Source organism: Cebus imitator, unplaced genomic scaffold (genome assembly GCF_001604975.1).
Source record: "Cebus imitator isolate Cc_AM_T3 unplaced genomic scaffold, Cebus_imitator-1.0 Scaffold317, whole genome shotgun sequence".
NCBI classification, from domain to species: Eukaryota; Metazoa; Chordata; class Mammalia; order Primates; family Cebidae; genus Cebus; species Cebus imitator.
In genome coordinates, this window is record NW_016107632.1 from 431,659 (window position 1) to 452,931 (window position 21,273).

Consider the following 21,273-nt stretch of genomic DNA (forward strand, 5'->3'; position numbering starts at 1 on the left):
TGAAAAGCTCAGATTCTGAAGCCAAATTGTCTGGTTTCTAACCAGGCTCTGCCCATCTCCTTACTGAGACCTTGAGTCATGACTTAACCATTTTGTTCCTCAGTTTCACTCTCAGTGAAATGGGCACCATAACAGTGCCCAACTCCTGGAATCATGTGAGGAATCAGTGCATTAACATCTGGAAAACACTTGGAACAGACCGTGATACAGAGTCAGAGCGGCATTCGTATTTGTTAAATAAATAAAATACAGACAAGTTTTACATAAAGCCTATTTTCCCATATTCAAAATGGGGCTCTTTGGACGTTGAGAAGAAAGCCAACGCTCCAAGATGTAGAGTCACTAGCCTAGGGTCACCCAGGTCGGGCCTGGTAGGAGCAGGAACAGAACCAGAACCTAGGCCTGCTTCTTTGTTTCATTCAAATCCTATGCACAACTCAGACACTTTCTACAATGAATTCAAGCCTAAATAAAGGATAACACAATTAAATTCAGATACTGGTCATGAATATGCTCTTTTATTCATCATGTTCTTCAGGGGCACAAGTGAAGTTTCAAAAAAACAAAACCAAAAACAACTGACTTGATATGCAAAGTAAGGGAAATAACCCAGCTTCATCCTGCCAACGGGGCTGCAGAGTGTGAGAGTACGTAGATCATGCTAACAAACACATATTATTTTTTTACAAGCTGATCCACCTTCCTACCCAGGAGGTAAACACTTAGTTGCTAAATAAATATTTCTTTTCTCTGCTCCCTAAGAGTTGAGTTTCCTTGAAGAGCAGCAATATTTCCCAGTTTATTTGCAACTGGGACTGGAGTCACAGGCATTTCCCCCAAATATTCCTCTGAATATCCTGCCGTCTACGTGATACAGACATGTACTGTGCTATTTTCTACTGGGTAATAAACAAACTTCTGTCACTTATCCTTTGTATATGTTTTTGTCATCCATGTTTCTTCTTCTCCATAGAGGTTGTATGGTGGCATAATCAAAAATATATGTAACATTGAAAACAAAAACAAGATTAAGGCCGGGTGCGGTGGTTCACACCTGTAACCCCAGTACTTTGAGAAGCCAAGGTGGGTGGACCATCAGAGGTCAGGAGTTCCAGACCAGGCTGGCTAACGCGGTGAAACCTCATCTTCACTAAAAAAATTAAAAAATAAAAATTTAGCTGGGCATGGTGGCACACACCTACAGTCCCAGCTACTCGAGAGGCTGGGGCAGCAGAATCCCTTGAACCAGGGAGGTGGAGGTTTCAGTGAGCCAAGTCTGTGCTGAGATCAGTTCACTGCACTCCAGCCTGGACGACAAAGCAAGACTCTGTCTCAGAAAAAACAAGATTCCCTTTATTTCTACCACTGAAACACCACACGTGAAAGTTCTATTCCCTACGTATTTTCTGCTAGTCTGTATTTTGACCCTGTATATGTGTACATGTAACACACATGCATGTGTTTATATACTAAAATATATACTATGCATCTCATTCTAAATTATATTTTTACTTATTTTACGTAGGTATTGCTTCATGGCACGCCATACTTTTCAAAACTAACTGATACATGGTTTGCTATACGAGAATGTTCCATTACTTATTCTGTTAAGCATTTTCTAATTTTATAATTATGAAGCACTATTTTACAGAAGCTTTTTTCTATTGTTAGGGATTATCTTTTTAAGGCAGAGTCCCTAAAGGAGTCATACTGGGTCAAGGTCTTCCCACATTGTATGAATTTCTCTCCAACAGGTCACAGCAGTTAATTGTCACTGTTGGCATTCGTGTGCAAAAGTGCCTAAATTACTCTTTTACTGTCTTTTAAAATATGTCATCAAGCATATGGCAGAAGTAAAACTGATCTGATGTAACAAAGCCAGCCTTAAATGAAAATTTGCTAAAAATCTTGTCTGGAAAATAAATCTAATTACTGTAATTAACAGTGAAAGCCAAAAGAAGCATCCTGCACCACTACTATTATATTATTATTAACATTAGTAAGGTACTTCATTTGTCAATGTATTTTATAACCATGTATTAGTTAATCTTCATAATGTGCTTGGGAAGCAATGATGCTATTTATAGCTGGACTTGCTGAGCTCAAAGTCTTTTAAACGTCCTTTTGTCTTGATATCTCAACTCATCACCAGCATATCAATTCACAGAATCATTTCCATTTGTATAATTTCAGGAATGGCAGGAACTTCCACGGTAATTTGGTCCAAGTTGGTCAAGTAGTCATTAAAATGGTATCTGGTAAACCCAGTTGATAGCAGTAACTTAAGTATACCCTGAGAATGACCCTGTATGACAGATGCACCTGAATGTGTATTCTGAACTGGAGAATCCAGGAGAGGCCAGCCTGGAGATTCATTAATTGTCTGTAAGAAACATCTGAGCTCCCAAACTGTCCTGTGAAACACAGGCGATACAGGGAACTGAGGGCCCAAGGTTTGGGGTGATTGAAGTGGTGCGAATTGGTAACCTCCTAGTTGCTAGGGAAAGGGTGGTTGTCAGGGAAAAGATGCTGGTAAGGTTAGGCTTTGTGTCCCTACCCCAGTCTCATCTTGAATTGTAATCCCTATAATCCCCATAATCCCCATGTGTCAAGGGAGAGCCTGGGTGGAGGTTACTGAATTATGGAAGTGGTTTCCCCCGTGCTGTTCTCATAACAGTAAGTTCTCACCACATCTGATGGTTTTCTGGGGGGGGGGGGGGTCCACCCCCTTCGCTCAGCACTTCTCCTTCCTGCCACCTTGTGAAGAAGATACCTTGCTTCCCCTTCACCTTCCGCCATGACTGTAAGTCTCCTGAGGCCTCCCCAGCTATGCTAAGCTGTGAGCATATTAAACCCCTTTCCTTTATACATTACCTAGTCTCAAGCAGTTCTTTATAGTAGTATGAAAATGGACGAATACAGGTGCTGAGTGAAAATGTTATATAAACTGCATGCCCTTCTAGGTAGCTATGGTTTTCCTGCCCAGCCTGCTGCCACTGGGCCATGGGGTTCTCCTGTCTGGCCTGTTGCCACTGGAGTGTATGTAAGGCGGTCCTCCTGTCCAGCCCACTGCCACTGGACTCTCTCCCCATGTATGGCTTAGTCCCCAGTCAAGCCCAGTGTCTTGTTGGATGGCCCTGTGTCTCTTCTCTGGCCTCTTGAACCTGGTGCCATGCCCACTAGAGTTGATGAGGGCTCAGCATAACAACTGGAATGCAGAATTCTCATGACACACACTAAGGATTTGCTTTCTTCTCAAGTCCCCATGCCATCTTAAAAGCATGACATGCCATCAGCAGCTAATAATACTACTACTGCTATTTTAAAATTTAACATCTTTGTGCTGCAGTTACTGTAGGAGTAAAAGTTTATACCCAACAGGATTCTTACCATTTCAACAACCATTAGATTATTTGATTTGCAGCTAAAGCAACAGCAATAAAATTTATGCACAACAACACTAGAGGTTTTTATGACCTTTAGCTTTGCATAATTGAGAAATAGCATAATTGAATACCTATAATTATGCAAATACCCTTTTCTAGAAAGGGGGCTTTTCTCTTACTTTCTCTCTCTCTCTCTCTCTCTCTCTCTCTCTCTCTCTCTCTCTCTCTCAGGGAGGGACCTGAGGTCTTTAATGGGAACAAATAGTAAATACGTGAAAGGCTGAAGACCACTCATCTTATGCAATGTTTAGCGTACAAAATGCCTGGTTTAAGGCTGCAGGATGAAGGCCGTGGTACTGAGTCTTCAAAACTGCAGAGAAACAATAACAATGCGGAAAGGGCATCTCACCTCCAGTCAGAAGGCAGCAGGTCACGCCCCAATTGGCCATTCTTTATTTGCTGTTCCCATTTCCTCCTCAAACATAAAACTGAAATCACAATTCCAACTGGACGGCGCTATGAGGAAGAACTGACAACCTCTACAGTGAACTGTTACCTATTTGTTGATTGCTTTCTTCACCTACCTACTTCCCCCTACAGGATGGGCAGTGAATTTGATGCTTGCTAACTTGCCAGCTTGCTGCAGGCATATAAGGGGCAAAAGAACGACACAGATGAGCCCAGCAGAAAAAAACTAACTAATAAGTAAATGTTTCAGACCAATAAGTTTTAGGGTGAACGGACACACAGCAAAAGTGAATTTAGTAAAAATCTACTAAAATGGCTGAGGGTGGTGGCTCGTACCTGTAATCCCAGCACTTTGGGAGGCCGAGGTGGGTGGATCGCCTATGGTCACGAGTTTGGGACCAGCCTGGCTAACATGGTGAAACCTAGTCTCTACTAAAAATACCAAAATTAGCTGGGTGTCGTGGCAGGTGCCTATGGCAGAAGAATCGCTGGAATCTGGGAGGTAGAGGTTGCAGTGAGCCACGATCGCACCACTGCACTTCAGCTTTGGTGACAAGAGCAAGACTCCATCTCACAAATTAAAACATAAAGTTAAAATGACCTTCTGAAAATCACTCAGCTATACAGTGCTATGAATGTGGAACTGAACTAAGTCAGGGCTGAATAAATAACTTCACGTTCTTTATTAATGAACTCCCCCAGATTAACTTCTCCAATAAGTAAACATTTATTGAGCATGTAATACACGCCAGGTACTTTGGTAAGATACTAGGGACACAGAAAACGACAGCATGGGTTCTGTCTTCCGTGGGTTCTGTAGCATACTGTGCTACAGCAGACCTATCATGGATAGATATATAAATGATAATGTAATAAATCTAATGATGGAAAGATCCACAGGGTACTGTGGGCTGGTAGACGAGAAACCCTAACCCAGACGGAAGATGAGCTTCCTGTTAGAAAAGAGGAGTATGTATATGTACCACATTTTCCCTGTCCAGTCTATCATCGATGGGCATGGAATATTATGCAGCCATCAAAAATGATGAGTTCGTGTCCTTTGTAGGGACATGGATGAACCTGGAAAGCCTCATTCTCAGCAAACTGACACAAGAGCATAAAATCAAACACCGCATGTTCTCACTCATAGGCGGGTGTTGAACAATGAGAACACATGGACACAGGGAGGGGAGCATCACACACTGGGGTCTGTTGGGGGGAAATGGGGGAGGGCCAGGGGGGTGAGGAGGTAGGGAGAGAGAGCATGGGGAGAAATGCCAGATATAGGTGAAGGGGAGGAAGGCAGCAAATCACACTGCCATGTGTGTACCTATGCAACAATCTTGCATGTTCTCCACATGTACCCCCAAACCTAAAATGCAATTTAAAAAAAAAAAAAAGGAAGAAAAGAAAAGAGGAGTATGTAAAGTCTTAAAGGCCAAGAGGGAGTTTGCCAATGTGAGGGTGGGACGAAACAGAGAAAGGAGGGAGAAGTGCGCAGACAGAGCGGCATACCGAGACACAACAGGCGGGACACGCTGTGGGGAGTCCGTGGAGCCACAAGCAGGCCAGGGCTGCTGGAGTGTGAAGTCAAAGCAAAAAGAGTAGAGAGAAAGCACTACGGAGATCAACCTTGTCTTTGTGCCACAGCAAAGAGGTTTGATTTCTAGCCCTTGACAAGGAGAATTCGCTAAAAGGTCTGGAGAAATCAGATGTGCCTGTTTGAAACGTCCTTCTGGAATCACAGCAGATGATCTGAAGAGTAGACTGGGGAGGCAGGAAGGACATGTGAACGTGGCAGGACAGGTGGCCCCAAACTACAACAGTTGCAGCGGGGATGTGAAAGAAAGGGGTGAAAGTGAAAACTATCTCAGAGGGAGAATCGCAAAGCACTGGCTGCACATAAGACAGAGGGAAGGTGGAACCAATGACAAATCCCAGTTCCCTGCAGGGGTGGTAGGTCTGGGAAGCCCACCATGGCTCCCATCTTTGTTTATGCCACTGATAGATTCAGGCGCAGCATTTTACACTGATCTCTGTTCAGGTGACCTCAGCAAACTTTTCACCACTATTCCTACTACTGAGAGCCTCTTGGATCCTGACTCACCCACCCTACACATTTCCATGCTGCTGGCTACAGCTATGGATCAGCTTTGTCCAAACCCTTGGCAAGAGTGTTAGAGCAGAGCCAAGGCTGGAACCATGGATGCCATTCTGGATCGGGCTCTGGGTCCATCAAGATGCCAATCAAAATAGTGAGGGACAGAAGAAAACTTCCATGAGAAAGCAAAAACAAATGTTGTGAGTTTCATATGAAGAAGTGATGAGCATCAGAGGTATTATCAATTCCAGGTAGAAAAGGAATCAATCCTTAAAATGATGGTTCCCCTGGGGGGCTCCACGAGAGTCAATGGAGATCATCCATTGATTGGGAAAATTTAGTTCAATGTAAGGCAGGATTTTTTTACAGTCAGAAATGCCCAGAAGTGGGACAGCCCACACTGGAATAGAGGAAACAACGTGTGTGTAAGAAAACACCACCAACTGGGTGGTTAAAATGAGAGAAACTTATTTTCCCACAGTCTGTGTGGTTCGAAGTCCAAGACCACCTGAGGCTGCTCTCTTGACTTGCAGATGGCCTCCTCCTCCATGTGGGTTCACAGGGTTTGTGCTTCACACGCCTGTATCCTAATCTCCTTTTATTTTAAAGGATACCTGTTAGATTAGATTAGGACCTTCTCTAATGATCCCATTTTAATCTAATTTAAGAATTCTATCTCCAAATATAGTCACATTCTCAGGTACCAGGGATCAGGGCCTCAATGTAAGAATTATGGCGCATATAACCCAATCCATAACACAAACTTCCAACAAGGATGTGTAACAAGAGAGGTCAAGTGAATGCCAGGCAGGGGAGGCTGATGACTGAAGCCATCAGATTTGGGGTGTCGTTTAAGGTTGCTTTAGGTCTGAGAGTTACAATTCTACACATGGCAAGACAACACCTAATCACCATCATTAAACACTGTTAACACAATCATCTCCTCAGGGTTTCAGACAAAAATTACATTTTCATGGCAGCTAGAATGACTAATACGAAATTCTGCTCTTGCTCTTGTTTAACCCTTCCCCAAGGAAATACACAGGCAGGCAGTCACAGGCCTCAGCCCACACAGCACAGAAGTTGTTCTTACCTATGGAACAAGACGGATTTGACCAGGGTGACGACATCCCGGCTGGCGTTGTATCCGGCGCAGACAATAGCAACGTGGATCGTCTGGGAAGAAAAGAAAACGGGATGAGTAGTCAGACGGGCGGAAGAAGGCCTTCCTGGTACTTCAGCTCACACTAGAAAGAAAAAATGTCCTGATTTCTTGTTGGCATCATTAGAAAACAAAGCACACTGCCTGCAGCTATGGAAAAATAACTCACGACAGTTTTATTAAGGCCTTTTTAATCGGTTTTATGGGGCTATTATCATTTGGAAAGCATTAAGGCTCCTTCCAATTACATTTTGAGGACAAGAGAGATGGTGATTGGCTCAAATAGGCAAACAGTGAGTCTCCTGTCCCCAAGCCGAGAGACAATGATAACTGGCTAAACAGAGAGAAAAGAACTATGTCCTGAAAGTATAAACCAACAATCTTGGATCTCACGCTGAGAAGTTATGGCTGAGAGTGTGTAAAATGTTCCTACAAGATGTGTTGAGTTAGGTTCAACCTAATAAAAGGGCCAAAGGGATACACAAACACTTCTGCCCACATCTGGGATATAATTCAAAGAACGGAAGACTGACAGAATTGAAGGGAACCCAAGGGGTCATCTCAACTAAGCAGCCAGGAGCATGGGCCTCAACATGAATCCCTGAGCCCAGGGTGACCCTGGGAGAGGTGGAGGGCCCAATAACTCACTGCCACTTAAGCGTCATGACATGTGTCTTGCAGGATGGTGCTATGGAGTGAGGGAACAATGTCAAGAGGAAAATATGCTGCCCACACACTGCATTCCAATGATACCAAAAAAATCCTCCAGAGCTGGGCTTCCCAAATGGAGTGCTGAGGCACCTCAGTGTGCCGTGATTGAATTACAGGTGACAGACTCGTCTCTTTATGTCCTCAAAGCTACTGGGCAGAGCTGGCATCCTCAGGCAACTTTTCTATCTTCTTCCTGCAACACAGTGGTTACCATTTTCTTTGTGTGGCACAACTTGGAAAAGATGGGAAAGCACCACTCTAGGGCATCCCAGACAGGACACCATCATCCAGCTTCTGGAAGAATGGGGAGTTCACACTTCTGGATTTTGTCCTTTCTACTGAAGCACACACAGCCTTCCGTGGAAGGAAACCTGGCTCTTAACACTCACTCCAGTTGCATTCTGCCCTGGGTGCAAGGCAGAACAATGACGTTTCCTCCAGCACCCAATACGTCCATTAAAGGCGGGCACCTGAGAGATGCCTTTTCTTTCCCAGAACTACTCACAGCCCTTGCTCCCATGACATGGGCTTCCGGACACCTCGTTATCCCAACCATGTCAAAACGCAGTTCTGATTATCTGGGTCCCTCCCATACAGGGTTACGTGACCATGTCATCTGGTTCCCAGGACTGCTTCATCACCCCACCTTTCTACGTCAGCACGAGAGGTTCGGTCATTAGGGATGAACTATCCCACAGCCTCAAATCCACATCCATGGCGCCGTTAACTCCAATGACCTTCACCCCACCTTGGACACCTAGTCTCAGTTCAAAAAACTGGACCTCGGCTTCATAAAGAACCTCATGTTCTCAGAGATCCTGCAATTATAGGCTGGCCATATCTGTAGGACTCTCAGAGCCTCACATCACTCTACCACCCCTCTTCCTCTATGGAGGGTCCCTTTGCCCTTAACTGTCAGGCTCCACTATGCCGGCCCCCACCAGGGCTCATCGGAACCATCACCCCACTCTGCTGTCAGCTCCCTTATATGCCCTCCTCCCACACTCAAAATGCAAATCCCCAACCCAGATGGGTGCTACGGTCCCCCACTCTGCTCTTATATCTGCTCCCAAGAAGAAAGAGGAGGGGAGATGCAAGAGAGACATGAGAAGCATCATGAAAGCTAGCATGCAGTGAGAAAATAATGGCACTGTGCTTTAATATTACCAGATTTCACGCTCACAGTTGTGCGAGACAGGTACAGTACTATCATTTTAGTATCACATATCGGGAGACTCAGGCTTAGAGAGCTAGGATCTGAATTCTGGGACAGATGGTTTTTCCTTTTTTTGTTTTTTTTTGAGACAGAGTCTTCTTTCTCTTTCACCCTGGCTAAAGTGAAGTGGTGTGATCTCACCTCACTGCAACCTCCACCTCCCGGGTTCAAGCGATTCTCCTGCCTCAGCTTCCTGAGTAGCTAGGATTACAAGCGAGCACCACCAAGCCCAGCTCATTTTTTGTGTTTTTAGTAGAGGTGGGGTTTTAGCTTGTTGGTCAGGGTGGTCTGAAACTCTTGACCTCAAGTGATCCACTCACCTCAGCCTCCTGAAGTGCTGGGATTGCAGGCATGAGCCATCACACCCCGCCTGGAACACACTCTTAACCCTGATGGTACATCAGAAACACTGAAAACATTTTTAAGATATACTCTGTGCCCCAGGCCCTCCGTGCCTCAGACCAATAATTCATAGTCTCTGATGCCCAGGATCTTCAAATGCTCTACTGGAAGGCAGTAGTTGTCAACCAGGGACCATTCACCTCCCTCCCTCCAACCCTCAGGACAGCTGCAGTGCCTGGAGACAGTCTTGGTTGTCACTACTTGATGGCACTGGGGTGGGGAGGAGGAGGATGCTACTGCCATCTGCGAGTAGAGACCAGGGATGCTGCTAAACATCCCATAATGCACAAGACAGCCCCAATACAAAGAACTATCGGCCGGGCGCCACCATGCCTCATGCCTGTAATCCCAGCACTTTGAGAGACCGAGGTGGGTGGATCATGAGGTCCGTAGATCTAGACCATCCTGGCTAACATGATGAAACCCATCTCTACTAATAATACAAAAAATTAGCCGGGCGTGGTGGGACATGCCTGTAGTCCCAGCTACTTGGGAGGCTAAGGGAGGAGAATTGCTTGAACCCAGGAGGCGGAGGTTGCAGTGAGCCAAGATCGCCCCACTGCACTCCAGCCTGGGTGACAGAGCGAGACTCCATCTCAAAATGAATAAATAAATAAATAAAATAAAAATAAACAAGAATTATCCTGCCCCAGAGGCCAAGAGGACTGCTGTCAGAAAACCCTGTATTAAGGACAAGGAAGCAAAATTAAGGGAGAGGTCTAAGATCCCTCTGGGTTTTCTGCTACCTTTTTTCAGGCTTATTTACGCGTATTTTAACTTCCCCACCTGTAAAAGAAAGACACCATTGCTTATCTCTGGATAATATCTGTAAAAGACTCAGGATGAAGGATTATAATGCAGATGTAACTGTCACCATCTGAATCATGAAGGAAATGAATAGGAAAATGCCTGCACATGGGAGACATAACTGGGAAGGGGATGAGAATGGGGAAAAACACGCTGAATCAGGCTCTTCAGAATCGCAAATATTTAAACATACAGCCTCAGAGACAGCAAACTTTGTCTTGGCTTCAGGGTTCAGGGACTTTTTCAAATGGGCCCATTAAATGTAAGCACAAGCGTGCACATTCTCAAACATTTTACATAATTTTCCAATCTCTTTAGTTTCATCGAATACACCTGCCACCATGAATAAATGCATCATCTGGAGGCGTAGCAGCAGGGCCCTGCTACCCGGGAAAGCAGAAAATCAGAGCAGCGTCAACTATGCTCTTGGAGGAGGAGTTTCGGGTGGTCCAAAATTTAGGGGTACAGAGTGAACCATGAGAGTGGGGCAGGGGTTGGAGTAGAAATGGGGAAAGTTGAGAGAAAGATAAATGGTCCTTGAAAGAGTAGGGTTGTAGGGGTCAGTCAGGATGGCTGGGTGTGGTGGTGCGTGCCTGTAGTCCCAGCTACTCGGGAGGCTGAGGCTGGAGGATCCCTTGAGTCCAGGAGTTCCAGGCTGCAGTGCACTATGCTGATCGGGTGTCCACACTAAGTTCAACATCAATATAGTGACCTCCTGGGAGCGGGGGACCACCAGGTTACCTAAGCAGGGGTGAACTGGCCCAGGTCGGAAATAGAGCAGGTCAAAACTCCTGTACTGATCAGTACTGGGATTGCGCCTGTGAACAGCCACTGCACTCCAGCCTGGGCAACACGGCAAGATCCCGTCTCAGCCTCTCAAGTAGCTGCGACTACAGGCACGTGCCACCGCACCAGGCCATCCTGACTGAAGCCCTACATGGGTCACAAAAATGGTTCTGTCATGTGACTTTAGGGCTTGAAGCTATGAAGATGCGGTTTTTAAGTTCCTTGGTGTGGTACATTAAAGGCGCCACAACTACTCTGACATTTAGACCCCACTGTTTGATGGGGCATTCCTCCCATCAAAGAGTGGGGTCTAAATGTCAGATTCAGGGACTACTGGCCCCTGTACTGGGCCTTCCTCTCTATACCTGCAATTATAGTCATGCTTTGCTTAATAACACAAATACCTTCCCTTTTTTTTTGGGAGTCTCTGTCACCCAAGCTGGAGTGCAGTGGTGCAATCTCGGCTCACTGCAACCTCCGCTTCCCGGGTTCAAGCAATTCTCCTGCCTCAGCCTCCCGAGTAGCTGGGCCAACAGGAACCTCCTACCATACCCGGCTAATTTTTTTTTTATTTTTAGTAGAGACCGGTTTTTGCCATGTTGGCCAGGATGGTCTTGATCTCCTGACCTCTTGATCCCCCAGCACCCACTGCCTTGGCCTCCCAAAGTGCTGGGATTACAGGCGTGAGCCACCGTGCCTGGCCAACAATACAGACACCTTCTGAGTAGCCTATCATGGTCAGGTGATTTTGTCTTCTGAGCAACTTCACAGTTCACTTACACAATCCTAGATGGTACAACCGACTACAGACACAGGCTACAGAGTAAAGCCTATTTCTCCTAGGCTACAAGCCCATATACATGATATTACACCGCATGCTGTAGGAAACTAACACAATGGTGAGTATTTCTATCTCTTTTTTTTTTTTGGGACGGAGTTTCGCTCTTGTTACCCAGGCTGGAGTGCAATGGCGCGATCTCGGCTCACCGCAACCTCCGCCTCCTGGGTTCAGGCAATTCTCCTGCCTCAGCCTCCTGAGTAGCTGGGATTACAGGCACACGCCACCATGCCCAGCTAATTTTTTGTATTTTTAGTAGAGACGGGGTTTCTATCTCTTAACATAGAAAAGGTTCAGTACAAACACAGTATGAGAGAAAAAAATGGTAGACCTATATAGGGCACTCAACATCATTACAGTTCAAAGAAATGGAAGTTGCTCTGGGTGAGTCAGTGAGTGAGAATGTGAAGACTTCATTTATAAACATGTACACTTAGTTTATAAACATGGTATACTTAGACTATACTAAATTTATCAAAAATATTTTTCCTTCAATAATAAATTAAACTTCGCTTACTGGAACTTTTATGCTTTACAAATTTTTAAATTTTTTAACTTTTTTTTTTTTTTTTAAGAGATGGGGCCTTGCTATATTGTCCAGCTAGAGTACAGTGGTTATCCACGGCCACGACGACAGCACACGACAGCCTCAAACTCCCTGGGCTCAAGCCATCTTCCCATCTCAGCTTCCAGAGTAGCAGGAACTGTGTGTGTGCGCCACTGTGCCTGGCTCTTAACTTTCTGACTCTTTTCTGACAACACAGAGTTTGAAACACAAACACATTGTACAGCTGTATGAAAATATTTTTTCTTTATATTCTTATTCTATAAGCATTTTTCTATTTTAAAATTTAACTTTGAAAACTTTTTTTTTTTTAAAGACTAAGACACAAACACATATTAGCCTAGGTCTACACAGGGCCAGGATCATGAATATCACTGACTTCCACCTCCTCACCTTGTCCTACCGGAAGGTCTTCAGGAGCATTAACACACACGGAGCTGTCATCTCCTGTAATGACAATGCCTTCTGAAATCCCTCCTGAAGGACCCGCCTGAGGATGTTTTACAGTTAACTTAAAAAAACAGTAAATAGAATACACTGAAATAATGATAGTAATGTAACTACATATAGTAGTAACACAGCCATTTTTTTTTTTATCAAGTATGACGTACTGTACATAATTGTGCTGAAGTTTTATACAACTGGAAGCACAGTAGTTTACACCAACATCACCACAAACACATGAGTAACGTGCTGTATATGTTCAAATGGCTGTGATGTTACTAGGCAATAGGAATTTTTTAGCTTCATTATGATCTGATGGGAGCAGTGTGGTGTGTACAGTCCACTGTTGACAGATGTGTCTTCATGCAACATGTGACTGTAACACTCATGTTTCTCTGTCACAAAGTGCAGATGGAGGGTGGAATGACATCTCATTTGCCCCTCCAACTCACTCTCTACCCTCCTAACTGTTCTGTGCCTGGAGAGTCTGGCCATTCGTTTGTTTGGGTGGATTCTTGATCCGTTGCTCAGGATGGAGTGCAGTGGTATGATCTCGACTCACTGCAACGTCCACGTCCCAGATTCAAGCGATTCTCTTGCCTTACTCTCTCAAGTAGCTGGAACTACAGGCATGCGCCATCACGCCCATCTAACTTTTCTATTTTTAGCAGAGGTGGGGTTCGGCCATGGTGGCCGGGCTGGTCTTGAGCTCTCGGTCTCATTTGCTCAGCCCACCTCAGCTTACCACCGTGCTTGGATGACACGCATGAGCCACTGTGCCTGGCCAAGTCTGACCTTTATAGACCAAGCTAAGTGGGCTCCTTTTGCCTCTGATTTCTGGTTGAGTTTGGTCACTGGGAGGCATCAGTGGCGGTCTCACAGGTCAGATTTCCCCAGCTCCTGTCAGGGTCCCGATCCCACAGTTCCAGTTCTCACTGGGTTCCTTCACACCTTCCTGCCTCTGAATTGTCTCCCCTCAGCCCTGCCCACGCCTCTTAGCCCCTCCTGAAACCATTTCAGCCCCTGAGCATGCAAGCTGCAACCTGCCAGGACCTGACCAACACTGAGGACCTTTCCTCAGCATCCCACTTGTCCTGATGGCTGGAAAGAAAGCACACAAGACTTTCAGGCATTCATAGATATTTGCTGACCCCTAAAGGGAATGGCACCAATGTAACAAGCTTGAGAATTTATACATGTTATATATACTTTTTAAAAGCTTTACAAAGCTCTTGAGTAATGGACCAGAAAACCTGTTTCTAAGGAAACCTTAAGGCTTCCACTCATTTCCTGTCATCCTAGACATGGTGCCCAGCACACCCTGAATCTTGCAGGCTGTACCTGATGATACAAGTAAGGTAGTGCAGAACTATGAACTGGGTTCATTCCTGACCCCACTGTGGTCAACTGATGACCTCTGTCCTAGAATCTGCAAGAAAGATTCATAACATTGACGTTTTTAGACTTGCCAGTGTTCCAGGCACTGTGCTGGATGTGGAGGAAATAAAGGTAAATTTTAAGACAGTCCCCATTCTCCAAAGTCAGGTGCAGAGGCAACGTGAGAGCCAATCAGGAGATCCCACAGGAGAATGACAGGGCTCCTACGATGGCAAGCTCTGTGTCTTTGCATCCCACCCAGAGTAGCCAGCATCACCCAGACAGAGACCATGCAGGGAGAGCATCCTGGAGGAGAAGGCATTTCAGTGACCAGACAACAGCAACCGGGGATATTAGGGCCAGCTAGGACTTATGACTCTGTGCTTGTCAGGCTCCATGAAAACTCGAAAAATATAGTTCTCCATGCTCTCCCTCCCAACAGGAAAGAATCCCCAGGGGGCAGTTTTGGATGGATAAATATGGGGGAAAATGTCATCCTCCCAAAAGAAATTCACACCAAACTAAGGGATGCCAGGCAAGGTGTGGCCCTGGCAGAAGTCTTCAGCACTCTGCCAGTCCTGCTTCTCTTGCCCCAAGGCCTGGTGCTCCCTTCAGAGTACGCAGCGTGGGGACATGATTTAGTGAAAGCATCTATCAGGGAGTCCCTTTCAATGCCAGCATCAGGTGTGCAATGGAAAAACAGGCTCAGCCCTGATTCTGGACTGTAGCTGCAAACTTTTGGTGGGGGTTGAGGAGGTCAGGTAGGACCTCCAGAGGACAGATGCTCCGAGAGCTGGGGAGAATCACACAGCTGGGGTCAAACAGGCAGCAGCGAGGGTCAGAGGCAGGGGCAACTCGTGTGGGAATCCCTCAGCAGGAATGGAGAGACCTCGACTGGAGCTGTAACCTCAAAGCTGAGTGGCTGTGTGACCTTGGAAAAGTTCTTCACTGTCCCTGAGCTTCACTCACCTCGTCTGTAAAATGGAGATAAAAACAGCTGCTGATTGGGTGGTACGAGGATTAAACAAATGAGTGCAAGGAAGTGTACCTAATAAATCGCAGCTTATTCGTGTTTACGGAGCGAATAAACAGCACAAGACGCTGCTCGGAGTCCTGCTTTAACTTCATCACCTATAAAGTGGGTGACATAAACTTAAAGGGCTTGTTGAGGACAGGAAGTACGTGGATCTCCAACTCCAGTGTGTCTCAAAGTCACCTGGGGGGCTTGTTAAAACAGAGTGCGGGCTCCCCGCCCCGAGTTTCTGATCCAGGATCTCTGGAATGGGGGTCTGAGAACAGACTGCATCCAGGCAACCCCGCTGCTGTCGGCCCAGGGACCACACTTTGAGAACCGCTGCTCTTGCTGAAGCACTTGGAAGAGTCTCTATGGTCAAAACTCAACAGATGTTAACTGTGATTATTCTGAGTACGAGGGTGTTCAAATCATCTATTTCCGATCCCTCTTCCATCCAAGTGAAGAAAAGTAGAGCACCAATTTTCTTCACTTGGATAAGACAAGGAAAGTCTACATTCTTCTCTGAGCTGCCACCACATGTCCCGAGGCCTTGGAATTCGTTACTCTTTCAGAATGAGGAAAAATGGAAAGGGATGAGAATGGGTGCAGGTGTGACATGGTAAAGGCCCCATAAAACTGCATGCCTCAGCCATACCTCGGCTTTCTGTTGAAACTGTTCTCTGTAACCGTGATGTGACAGGCAAGCAGTCCAAACCCACGCCATCTTTGCCCCTGTGACTTGTAATAAGTAACTAAGGTCTGTAATTTCCACCCTACCCAGTGTAAATTACACCCTACAGTGTGTAAACTAACACTTCCTTTGACTTCTGTGAACCTCTTAAGTAACAATCGGAATGTCCGAAGCCTCATACCCTCACCCCTGGCCAGGAGGTGGTTTACAGAATGTCCAAAGCCCACTGGCCCTCGGAATGTCCAAAGCCCCTTGCCCCCGCCCCCACCCCCGCCCCAGAGATGGTTTACAGGCATAAAAGGTCTTGACACCCTCCTTTTGGGGCCACGGGTTGGAGAGACGCGAGTCCTCTGTGGCCGCCAGCAATAAATGACCCTCTGAATTGGCTTACTTTTGTCTCAGTGGTGATTTCACGCTCGCTTGCTTACAACACAGGCTTCTACTGCAAAAAAATTTAAGAAGAAGAAAAAAAAAAAAAAAGCCCTGGAAATCCAGAGAGCTGGATAGTGGTTCCAGTGTGTAACGGCAGACACGCCTGACGGCAATAACGCAGGCACTTCGTGAGAATGACCCTAGGGTCTAAGAAGGATGTGTGTGGAGTTCCGAGGTAAGAATCCTGGAATGGCCAATCTGGAGGTTCACTCCCTATCTATAAAGGAATCCAAACCCCTGGCCATTCCCTGGAACGCAGGCTGCACAGGGGATCAAGGCCCTTTAGTTTTGGTTAAGTGATGGCTGCTAGCTAGAGACTGCTAAGTGAAAACACTGTTATCAACTGCATGCTTTTTACAAATGGTAGCAGTTCTACCAGTCGGCCTGCGGTCACCGGTCCACCCCTGCATGTAAGTTCTCAATAAGCCCTTTATCCCTCACTGGCTCTGGGTCTCTTCTTCAACCTCTCGGCCACGGTATTATCCGTACTGGAGTTGACTGGGGTCCGGGATGACACAGTTGTGCCAGTTAAGTGATTTGGGGCAAATTATTTAACTTCTGGGATCCTCAGCCACCGCCTCTATCAAACAAGTGATTTAGAATCTCTATACGGCATTTTCCGAACAATCAGGTTTTTCCAAAATTCAAGCTGAAGAAGGTGAGATGCAGAGTGGCTAAGGAACTTGCCCAAGGCCCCAGGGCTCAGCTAGTCCGTGACAAAGTGAATTTTAAATTCAGGGTCCTGCTGTTAGGCCCGCAGTAATGGCCTCAACAAAACACATATGCACCTATTAATATTTTTAAAATGTATGGCAAATGTGCCCTCTCAAATCATCTTGCGAACCTCCAGAATTGCAACTTACCCTCTTGGGACACCACTGATCTAAATCTGTCCACTCTAAATGCTGAATCACGGACCCAAAGAGAAAATTATTTCAACTACGCAGAAAACAGATGTAGATGCATCTCCTGGCTTTGTAAGCAAAGCCTTCAGGGTCTTGATGAGAAACAGTGTGATCAAGTAGGTTATAGGGTCTGGAGTGAGAACAGGAAGGGCCAAGCATTCCAGGAAGTCTCTGAGTGTACCCTCCATGGAAAAGGCCCTATAAATGGATGACAAATGAATGAACCATCCAGGATTTTCTTTTCTTTTCTTTTTTTTTTTTTTTTTTTTTTTTTTTGAGACTGTCACTCTGTCACCCAGGCTGGAGTGCAGTGGCACTATCTTGGCTCACTACAGCCTCCGTCTCCTGAGTTCAAGCTATCCTCCTGCCTCAGCCTCCTGAGTCACTGAAATTACAGGCACACACCACCATGCCCAGCTAATTTTTGTATTTTTAGTAGAGATGGGGTTTCACCATGTTGACCATGCTGGTCTCGATCTCTTGACCTTGCAATTCGCCCGCCTTGGCCTCCGTAAGTACTAGGATGAACCACCGCGCCCGGCCCCATCCACGGTTTTCTATCTTGTATATCCTGGCCTGATTTAGAATTGATTTTCTTGTGTTACGAAAAGCATAGCCACCTGAGAAATCAGAAACCCAAATTTTACCCAGAAAACATTTTAAAGAATGAGGCTGATTTTGTGGTGGGTCATGAGAAGTGTAATTGATACACGGAGACCCATGTCTCGGGTAGGTGGGTGATCAAACAACAGTCCAATGCTGATCCATCATGGGGGCCTCTGGAAGACCAGCCCAGTCCAAAAAGTCCACACACATTAGCCAGACAATCACGCAACAAAGAGCAGTGTAGCGCCGTGCTATGGTCATGCTAGATGACTCATCAAGCTTTCTTGTTTTTAGAAAATGCCTTTACTCTAGAATGTCCTGACCCTTCGCCTCACCTATCAAATTCTTCCTCACATTTCAAGACATAACTTCACTTCTTAGGACCTTGGCTTCCTCAACTATAAAGAGTGAATAACAAATGTGTCAACAATTTATTTAGTTTTGAGACAGGGTCTTGCTCTGTCACCCAGGCTGGAGTGCAGTGGCGCAGTCATAGCTCTCTGCAGCCTCAAATTCCTGGGCTCAAGCAATCCTCCCACCTAAGTTTCCCAAGTAGCAGTGATTACAGGTGTGCCCCACCACACCCAACTAAATTTTATATATATCTGTAGAGATGGGGTTTCGCTATGTTGCCCAGGCTGGTCTTGAACTCTCCTGCTCAAGCAATCCTTCCACGTCAGCCTCCCAAAGTCCTGGGATTACAGGCACGAGCCACTGTGCTCGGCCCCATGTCAGCTCACTGTTGGGCAAATTAACTGCGATGATTCGTGTGAAGGGCTTAGGGCATGGCACCTTTTAACTAACGGGTATTGGCAATCATCAATAATAATTATTATAAAGAGTTTATAGTAAGCTCAAGGTTCTACATTTAAGGTCTGACCCCAAAATTTCCTCAAATATCAGGCATCAAGTTCTTTTCTTCTTCACTCACTCTCTCCTCTACCTTCAAGTAAGGTTGGGATAGCATTTTTCCCATCATTGAAAGGAAGGTCTTCAAGCTGCCCAATTCCCTCTATTTCATCAAATACCAACACTGCCTGTCACCTCTCCCCATGTAACAATGTAAAAGACACAGGAATGGGAAGAGGAGACACCTGACTCATCAGGTGGGCTGTGGGTGCAACTTTGTAAGCTTAGGCAAGACTCTTATCATTTTTAAAATTGAGTTACAGCTTTGCTGTTATTCTCAGCGGCACAATTTCTAAAACAAGTTTTACAAGAAGGCAGAACATGCAACAAGAGAACGCTACTCGGGCCAGCACAGACAGGGGGCTGGCAGAGATATGGTCCCTTGCCTTGGCCATGGTTGGTAACCAGCCTCCAAGACTATTCCTAAAGATCCCTGCCACCTGGTTTTCATGCCCTGTGTAGCCTCTCCTATACTGTATCAGAGCTGGGCTGTATGACTAACGGAATTCAGCAGAAGTAACGGTATATGACATCCCAGATTCGGTTTTGCCTTCCTCTCTGTTGAAACTGCTTACTCTGGGAAAAGCTAGCTGCTAGGTAATAAGAATACGTGAACAGTCCTAAGGAAATGAGGACTCCACTCCTGTGAGTAAACTTATGGATGCAGAGTCTTCAGCCCCAATCAAGCCTTCAGATGACTCCAACCCCTGATGTCATCTTAACTGTAATTTCATTAAAGGTTAACAGTCATAATCCCCAAATAAGCTACTCCTAGATTCCTAATTTTCAGAAACTGTGAGATAATAAATCTTTGACATTTCAGTTGCTAAGTTTTGGGGGTATCCAGCTGTGTCGCAATAAATAATTAATATATACAGAGAGGGTCCCTAAGGCTCCCTGAAATCATTACACAAGACAATCCCTCCAGGTTCCTTCCAGCTCTAAGATCCCCTAATTCCAGGGCTTGAAATTTAAAGAAGACATTTTTATTTGTGTGGATTTACATCCATGAAGAAGTTCCAAAGATGACATACGAAGCTAATGAAATGTGAGTCTAAATTCTTTGATCGTATCATAGGGGCAAACCCCTTCACTGCTGAGTTATTACATAAAGTCCATGAAGACACAATAAAAAAGAAAGAAAAAGTACATTAAAAGACTGTAAGGTTAGTTAGGGTCCAGAATCTGCAGGTGAGAAGCATCAAGTTTTATAAACATGTTGTCTCCAGCAAAATTCAAAATACTACACTGAGCTAATAAATGCATCTACAGTCTGGAAAATAATTTAAAACAATCCAACTTCTTTTAGAAGAACAGACAGGTATTTGCTTAAACTCACTGAGGAATGGTTACCTGATAGGGCTGCTAAAGGACCCCAGGTAAAAGATAACCCACCCCTGTATCATGACTGTGACCCTAAAAACTGCAGAGGTGAGGCCCCTGTGCAGCACAAAATAAGGACCTGGGCTCAGCAGCTCATGAGTGTCTGGGTCTCACAAGCTCTAATTCACAGAGCTTCAGTGCAGTGATACAAAAAATAGGTTCTAGAATCAAACAGCCTAGGTTTAATCCCAAGCTCCACCTCTTTCTGGCTGTGTGACCATGACATAATTATAAAACCTTTCCTAGCAACAGTTTCCTAGTCTGTAAAATGAAGAAAGTATGTTGTGTGAAATGACATGAGTTATTTTATGTAAAGCTTTAGCATGATGTCTGGCATATTTCAAGGGCTGATTAACTGATTTTACTATAATACATTATTAGTGAGAAATGCCGTTCAAAGCCAGGAGCAGAAGGAAAAATGGGGCCTTCCTTAAGAGGTGGTCTGATATCAGAAGATATCACTCGTCCACTTTCCATAATAACATAATAACTGCCATAATAACTTTCCATAATAACTGCCATTATGGCAGTTCTTAAATACATCCACAAATTCTTACATGTTACTCTCATTGAGAGCCTGGTGTGTGCTGCCTGGGCTTCTGTGACCATTTCAACTGACAGAATATGTTCATCAGAAATGACACTATGTGGCTTCTGAGGCCAGGTCAAGAAAAGTACTTCCTTTCTGCCTTGCTTATGGGAATACTTACACTTAAAGCCTTTAGTTGCCATGTAAGCAGCTGACTTCCTAGACCTGCCATGTTGTGAGGAAGCTCAAACTAGCCCAGGCAGAGACCACATGAGGCTACGAGTCTAGAAGAAAGGTAGGCTGGGTCACTACCTACTGTTCCAGCTCCAGACACACACTAATGCCACCTGTATGAGGGATCCCAAACCAGAACCACTCAGGGAAGCCCTTCTCAAATCTCTGGCCCATAGAAATCATGAGAGCTAATAAAATAATCGGTGCTATTTTAAGTCATTAAGTGTTAGGTGATTTTTTTCAGGCAGCATTACAGAAGTAGAATATCTATAATGAGTGTATGCGATACTCATATACAGCTAGCTT

The 21,273-nt window shown here is 45.3% G+C and overlaps 1 protein-coding gene across 2 annotated transcripts in view; it reads right to left on the reverse strand.

Moving 5' to 3' along the window:
- Window positions 1-21,273, reverse strand: part of LARGE1 (LARGE xylosyl- and glucuronyltransferase 1) — a 568,765-nt gene that overhangs the window by 332,855 nt on the left and 214,637 nt on the right. For both annotated transcript variants that reach the window (XM_017504007.2, XM_037729772.1), the window contains one exon: window positions 7,049-7,131. In XM_017504007.2, coding sequence (XP_017359496.1) covers window positions 7,049-7,131 — 83 coding nt within the window. The remainder of the gene's footprint in view (window positions 1-7,048; window positions 7,132-21,273) is intronic.